The 8,543-nt window shown below is 32.8% G+C and overlaps 1 protein-coding gene across 1 annotated transcript; it reads left to right on the forward strand.

Annotated features, from left to right (window-relative positions):
- Positions 1-471: 471 nt before the first annotated feature.
- LOC133327482 (probable serine/threonine-protein kinase DDB_G0282963) lies at positions 472-7,313 on the forward strand (the record flags this gene model as incomplete). The annotated part of the gene is made up of 3 exons (XM_061536000.1): positions 472-1,179; positions 4,613-4,755; positions 7,205-7,313. Coding segments are annotated over 3 exons (932 nt in total), but the record flags the coding sequence as incomplete, so codon positions are not given.
- Positions 7,314-8,543: the final 1,230 nt, after the last annotated feature.

The following is an 8,543-nucleotide window of genomic DNA, read 5'->3' on the forward strand; positions in this document are numbered from 1 at the left end:
CTGCAATATTACTTGACTTGATGGTTGTGTTAATGATGATGATGATGATAATAATAATCATAACAAACAAAATAATAATAATTATGATGTTTAATTTTATAATTTCGTTACTTTTTTTAATTTCGTTTTTTATGTAAATTTGTGTTGCATTTATTTTGTTTTCGTTTTTTTATTATTGGAATGTATTTAATTTTAATTTTTCTAATATCACTTGAAAAATAACACACAAATCAAAAACAAAACACATGTTTTTGTGCACAATTCTATTCAAATGCATCATTTCAAATTGAAAATCAAATCCCAAACACCATAAATATTATATGAACAAAAAATATATATACAATATTTCCAACAACAAATCAAAATAAAATACAAAAAAAACACACAAAACAAATCAAAAAATAGCACCATCACCAAGTACTTCTTCTACACAAGAACCCACCAGACCTGATAATGTTTCTCCAACACCAGAAACATCAGCCGCCGCCGCAGCTGCAGCAGCCGCCGCAATGCCACCTAGCTCACCCAGTGGTCCAAGTGCCGAGCAAAGAACAACGAGTATTGGCAATTTGGTAAGTGATGCCACCGCCGTGGATTCGAATACCAATACCCCACAACATTCAGTGAGTAATGCCAATGGCAATGCAATGCCTGAACTGGTGGCCAGAAGATCAACATCGACTAGTGAAGAAAAACCCGTAGCAGCCACTAGTGCCAACAATATGGAAAGCAGCACCAAAGATTTGGATAAGGATATGAATAATGCAACTAGCACAACGATAACCAAGACAGTTACAACTGAGGAGAAAATTACGAAAACCACCACCGATGGACAACAGCAACAGCTCAATGGTAATGAAAATGGCAATAACAATGTTGATGAGCATGAGGAGGCAGTTGCTGCCACTACCACAAATGGTAATGCTAACGATAGTGATTTAACAACTTCCCTGCCAGCCAGAGGAACCAAATCCAATAATGCCAATGCCAATAATATGCCTAATTCCAATGCAGCCGCCGCCGCAGCAGCAGCAGCCAGTGATGAAAAACAATCAGGAGGTAATAATCATTTGAATCATGACAATGATCTGAATAGAAATAGAAGTAGCAATTTAGTTGAACAGAGTAAAAATCCCTTTGAAGATGATGAAGATGAGCAAATCTACGAAATACCCAAGGGTGAGTACCTAACGTTCTTCTTCGTCCGTTTTACTCTGATGATGGTTGTGTCTGTCTGTCAATCTCTCTCTGTACGTTTTGTATCTCTCTGCCTGTTGTCTGTTTCTCTATATATATGGAAAACTATTGAAATACAAATCTGGGTTTCACAAATATTTAGCCTGTGGCTGTGTGATATGCCTAAATAATGTATCTCTCTGGGGTATTGTGATTGTGTTTTTTTTTCTCATTTCTCACTCTCTATTATATATTGTCCTGGCCTGTAATATCCTATAAATATTTCTTTCTTTTGTTTCATTTATTTGTATGTATGTATATTCAAAATTTAAATTATGTATAAATACATGTGTGGTGTGTATGTTGAATGAAATCTGGAAGAGAACATATATTTCCTCTATCAAAGAATGGATCGGGGAACTTTAAGAGATACTTTTCTATATTTATGTAAGTGCATCTCCTGTTCTATTCTATAGAGCATCCTTTTTTAGCCTATAGACGTGTGAATCTTGTTCCATACTAATGAAGAATAATTCTTCTTCTATCCCATAGAAGTATAGCTCTTGGCATTTTTTATTGAAGACCTCGCCCTCTTCTATCATATTGAAGAGCTCGTCCTCTTCTATAATATAGAAGAGCTCGTCTTCTTCTAGGAGATCCTGTCCACTTTTATCATACAGTAGTGCAATTTTTGTTCTATACTATAGAAGAATAACTTCTCTTCTATCCCATAGAAGCGTAGCTCTTGTTCTTTCCTATGAAACGACCGCTGCTGTTCCAATGAAGAGCTCATCTTCTTGAGAGATTGTATTCTTCTATGTTGCACACCATCAGCTTCTCTTCTATGCATTCTTCAATACATACCCACACATGTGTTTTATATTAGTGTACAGTATGTGTTCTCTTTATTTTCCTTAAAATAATTGGTTGTGGTAAATGTTTGTTTCAAAATTTTTTGTTTTTGTATGTACAAAATATTGTTTATTGGTATGATATTGCTCCTTCAAACTCCCGGTGCACCCTATTTATGAATCAGCACTGGACTCATTACATGGAATGGAATGTTGTTGTTGTGGTTATAACAACACATAAATCACAAGTAAGATAATTTGGTACAAAAAAAAAAACAACATAAAGAATATACATGTAAATATTTCAATACAAAATACAAACATACATAATTATTTACAGGATACAGCAACAATATTTATGCATGGACAAAAATCTATAAGAAAAAATAAATTAAAAAATTATGTTATTAAATTTAAAATATCAATACCTTATACATATAAACTGAGCTATTGAGTGTCATGAGGTATTGATAGAAAAAACTGAGGCATATTTTTAGGATGAGGGACAGGAAATTTTGTTTTGGTTTTAGAAGTTCAACAAATATTTGTTGAAAGTCCAAACGAAGCGTAGATTTGGAAAGAGTAATTGTTTTGAAGCTCTTGTATTTTAAAGAGTATTTTTCATGTTCAAATTAAAATATTTTTATTAAAAGATCTAACAGGGGTTCAAATTTTCCAAAATATATTCTAGGGTCTAACAGATATGAACATTTTTATAAAAAACATTGTATAAGTCTTTAGATGCTTAGGTTTAAAAAATCTATTTTTGAAGGTCGAACTGAACTTTAGATTTAAAAAAATGTAAATTGTTTGAGTATCTAACCGAGTAAATTAAATTAAATTAGTAAATTAAAAATATATATTTTTAGAAAAAATGAAATTATATTAGTAGATTAAAATAAATAACAGAGTCGATTAAAAAAATGTTTGAAGGTCTAATAGAAGCGTAGATTTAAATAATATATTTTTGTGGGTCTAACAGAAGCTAAGAATCTTAAAAAATATTTTTTGAAGCGTAGATTTTTAAAAAAATATTTTTAAGGGCGTAGATTTTAAAAAAAAAAATTTTAAGGGCGTAGATTTTTAAAAAAATATTTTTTGGAGCCTAGATTTTGAAGCTCTTGAATAGTTTTTGAAGGTCTAACAGAAACTTAGATTAACAAAAATATTTTTTGAAGGTCTAACAGGAGCTTAGATTTATAAAAAAAAATATTTTTTGAAACCTAGGTTTAAGCTTTGTGAGGCCTAAGATTTTGTAACACCGCGAAATATTGGTCCTAGACCCACCGATCGCCATATCTAGGCTTGCTGAGCCGATCTAGATGTGTGTGTCCGTTCTGGACAAGTAATTAGAAGGGCTGAAAGGAATATTGGGAATATTCGGGAAATATGTCAGTGTAAGGAAAAGGTGCTATTGATTGATCGGTCAAGAGGGTGTAAATATAACGAAATTTTGCCAGGCTCGAAATAATCATCCGCAGAAAGTTAGATTTTCGTGGTAGTTGTGTAGGGTATTGTATGGTCGGCCCCGTCCGACTATACTGCTCCGCTCACTGGTTAAAAATATTTTCTGAATGACCTCAGAACTTTAGACTTTCAAAAAATATTTTCTAGAGCACTAGCAGTAACTTTTTTAAGAATATTTTTGTAATAGATGTATGAATTTATTTTATGAAGATCTATAAGAACTTCTTCTAGAATCTTGGGCTGTTTTCGTGGGATATCCGAATTATGGATGATTTAGGAGTATGTTTACAGGACGAGGCTTGCGTCAAGAATATTTCTTTAGTGTACAAAATGCGTGTGAAACAAAACCTTGGATTTTAACCATGTTTTCAAATATCTGGAATTTTTTTTTTTAATTGTGGGATTTTTGGACTGATCCTATAACCAATATATATTTTTTTAAAAAATACATCAACTATAAATCTCGCATAATATTTTAATACTACTAAGGTAAAACAAAATATATGCATCATCCTCATTTTTAGTATATTAAAATTCATAAAAAAAATACATTCACCACTTTATCAAAACAAGAGAATTACTAAAATGATTTTCTAATTCAAAATCAAAAATCTAACCAACTAAGAAGCAACCCACAGTTTGCAATACATAGCATGCTAATATGTGGCATGTTATTTTTGTTTGTTCAATGATTGAAATACTAAACCTTTTTTTACAAAAAAAAAGAACTGATTAACCCCACCTACCAAAAAATTGTATAATGGCATTTAAAAAAGGGAAAAAACGAAAATGGACTGACATGCTGCCTCACCGCCGCCTGCCTTTTTTGATGTATATTGTACAATTTGCACCCTGTACCTTCTACTTACTACTCTGTACTATTTTTTGTTTCGTTCGATTTCCCTCTTGGACGAAACAACTATTAACACCGATGAAATGCGCTTTTAAATGTGCCTGCAAAAGAGATTTTTTAGAATAAAAAAATAAATATAACAATGCCTTTTTTGTTTAGATCTTAGTCTTGTTTATTTATAATAGTTGTTGTTGTTGATGTTCTTAAAATTGATGTTTAATTTTTGTTTTTTTTTTCATCCCCGCCAATTTGCCAATTTTTTTAGATGCCACTACTACCGACTTGCCACCAGGTGTTCTTTATCGTGTAAAGGCCACTTATGGTTATGTCAAGGAAGATGTTGATGAATTGAGTTTCGAGGTTGGCGATATTATTCGTGTTATTGAATACGATGATCCTGAAGATCAGGTAAGCTATATAAATATTTATTTTTGTTTAATAAATTGCCTTCATTTTTTGTCTCTGCAGTTGGTTTATGAAGTTGGGAAACATTTCGATTTGAATTATTTAAATAATATTTTTTGGAAGACACAGAGAAGTGGAGATTTTGTAAAGAATATTTTTGGAGGATTAAAAAGTCGTGTCTTTTTTTTTAAGAATATATTTGAACGACTATCTGAACAGATATTTTTACGAAAAGTCTGAACTTTTAAATAATTATTTTTAAAGTCCAACAGAAGGGTAGATTAAAACAAAATATATTTTTAAAGGCATAACAGAAGTTTTAAAAAAATATGCTTTAAAGGTCTAACAAAATTGTAGAGTTGCCAAAATAGGGGAGTTGCCAATCTCCTACTAGGCGCGTCTTTCCGGTTGGCGGATGGGATCGGCTTTTCTCTTAGATCGGCTTTTCTCTGCACTTCGTGGAAACCTTGGGGATCTTCGGATCCCCCGTGGACCAAAATGGATCGGGGTAGTGCCCTTAAATAAATCAACTGCGATGGGTAAAAGAAGTAAAAATAATAAAGATCCGGCTGTTCTAGGTGTGGATGCCTTGGCACCTGCAGCTGTATCTGTTACAAGTGCAACAATTCAATACCAAAACGTTGACGAACCGGCTATTCCTTTGGCAAATGAGCATGTCAAGACTGATGAAAATCAGTCTCTGGCTGACAGGACTGTAGTTCTGGGAGGGGACGACTTACACGGGACTCTACGTGCTATCCGTTATAGTCTAGAGCGGCAAAGTAAGGAACTCTTCAACCAGTTAGACAGACTGGTACGGGAAGAGCAATGTGGGGATACGCTTCCGAATCTCACCCTAACTGATGCTACTGAATCTCACCCTAACTGATGCTGAGCTGGACACCATGGTGATCCCAGCCAAGTCTACACAGGGGGATTGCTGTAGTAGTAACGAAGGAAGCGCAGACCTTGTTGACCGACCGACTTCCAGTCTGACTACAACGGGTCTTGTGTCGGCACCCGCCGCAAACTTCAGAGGCAATCTGCAACGAAGGTGATGGACAATCTGTTGATATGGGGAATCTGTTGATTGGGAAGGCCTGAGAAGTAGCTGATGCGAAGCATTACAAACGTGCTGTTTCGTATCTCCGCAAATTCGTGGGGCGAGACGCGAATTTTATCTCGGAGGGGGAGGTACACCTCATCAAGGGTAAGATGAGATACGTAAAGAAGTTCGAAAGAATCTATCCGCACGCTCTCCTTCGTGAACTCGAGATGGACAGGATCTCCCTCCAGAATCCTCTTACTCGCTCAAAAGTGGTATAATCGGCGAAGCCCACTGTCTCTGACAAAGGTGCTAAGCCGACTTCTGACCTGAAGCCCAGCTCTAAGCCGAAACCAAATTAGAATTTACAGGAAAATCCAATTGAGAACATCCCGAAGCAATTTAAGGAATATGTATAAGAATTCACAGAAGTGCGGATTCATTATCGAATATTTTGAAGTACCCAGCCGAAGTGAGGACCAGATCTAATGGTCCCAAAATAGGTGTGGAATTTTAAAAATTATTTTGAAATAGTCTCAAAATAGGCGTGGAATGTTTAAAATTATTTTTTTCGCATTCCCATCATATTTTTAGGGGTCTATTTATAGGCGTGGATTTTTAAAAATTATTTTTGGGGTCTATTTATAGACGTGGGCTATTTACAAATATTTTTAAAGAGGTATTTATAGTCGTGGATTTTTGAAAATATTTTCAGGGGTCTATTAATGGGCGAGGATTTTTAAAACCGTTTTCAGAGGTCTATTTATAGGCGTGGATTTTTAAAACTATTTTTAGAGCTCTATTTATAGGCGTGGATTTTTTAAAACTATTTTTGGGGGTCTATTTATAGGAGTGATTTTTTATTATTTTATCAGGGTCCCAACATAGGTGTGGATCTTTTTTAAAATTATTTTATCAGGGTCCCAACATAGGTGTGGATCTTTTTTAAAATTATTTATCAGGGTCCCAACATAGGTGTGGATCTTTTTTAAAATTATTTTATCAGGGTCCCAACATAGGTGTGGATATTTTTCAAAATTATTTTATCAGGGTCACAACATAGGTGTGGATCTTTTTTAAAATTATTTTTATCAGGGTCCCAACATAGGTGTGGATCTTTTTTAAAATTTTTTTATCATGGTCCCAACATAGGCCCAACAGAAGTAGAACCTTTTTCCAAAACCAAATGAACCAATTTGTTTTTTATGTGCTTTAATTTGTTAAACCAATGTTTTGTCTGCAAAAACAGCTTACCAAAAATGTGTGTGTGTACGCCGATCCTGCCTGAAGCAAAAACAGCAAAAAAAACAAACGCATGAATCCTCCTTGTTCTTCCTATTGAATGTCAACTGATCTCCGGTATCATTAATGCCATATCTAATGTAGTTTTTTATTTCAAATTTACAGGAGGAAGGATGGCTGATGGGTGAGAAGGAAGGTACAAACGAGAAGGGTCTCTTCCCAGCCAATTTCACAAGGCCCATTTAGGGGGCAGGCAGTAGAAGAGGCGCTGGCAACGTCGGCATCACCAGAACAAAACTCAACAACAGCAACAACAACAACTGTAAACGGTTAAAAAACCAAAAATTAATCAAAATGTATTCAGAGAGCAGCACACAAACAGCAACAACAGCAATTAAACGCAAAAACAAAAACCATATGAATCAATAAAAAAAATATTTATTTAATTTATGATATATATATTAGAACAAAAAACAGCAACAACAACAAAAATCATCATTGAAAAATATACCGAAACATAAAACAAAAGAAAATAAAACTCCATAAATAAACCGCAGTAATTTTTAGTAGAACAAACCCTTACCCAAACCCCCTCTAAAGCAATACACAAACAACAACAAATACCGAAACATAGTAGCAATAGCAACAAAAACAATATTATACATAATTTTGAAAATTTGTTTTTCTTTTGTAGAAAACAGAAAACAATGTAGAAAGCTTCAATTTACAAAACAAACAACTTTTCTTCATTTTCTTATTAAAAAAAAAACAAAGCAAACAACAACAAAACGCACGTTGATAACGACGATGATTCAATTTTTGAACCATATTTTTATTTATTTATGATCAATTTTTCTTCTTCTTCTTCTTATTTTCGTTTTATTTCATTTGACTAAAAAACGTAAACATTTTAATTTGTATTAATTTATTTATTTTAAAAAAAATTTGGACAAAATTATTATTTATTCAAAGACAAACTGTTGTTTAAGTCTAAAAAATAATACCAGTTATTGTTTTTTGTTTCTGCTTCTTCTTTTCTTTAAATTTTAATTGTTTTTCTTTTCTTTCCTTCCTTATTAATATTAATGTGTAAAAGGCAAGAAACAAATAAATTAATTAAAATCAAAAACAACAAAAACACTAAATTAATAACAACAATGAACAGACTTACATTTTTTGTGCAACATTTGGCCAAGTAATATTTATTATTAATAATGATTAATACCGAACATATATACATACATTATATATATTATTAATGACAACAACAACAAGTAAAAGAAACAACAATTTTTTTATTACTCTATTATTATTATTGAACAAAACAAGTCTTAGTTTATAAAACAAACAAAAAGAAACAAATGAAAAAGAAGAACGTACGTGAATATATATAATGCAAGCATAAAAAAAACAAACCAACAAAAATAAAATAAACATTATTAATTGTTATTGTTAATTTAATAAAAAATTTACATAAATAAAATAAAAATCCCAAAAAAATTGT

Source organism: Musca vetustissima, unplaced genomic scaffold (assembly GCF_032173495.1).
Source record: "Musca vetustissima isolate MV318-11 ecotype Yass unplaced genomic scaffold, APGP_CSIRO_Mvet_v1 utg595232, whole genome shotgun sequence".
Lineage (NCBI taxonomy): Eukaryota > Metazoa > Arthropoda > Insecta > Diptera > Muscidae > Musca > Musca vetustissima.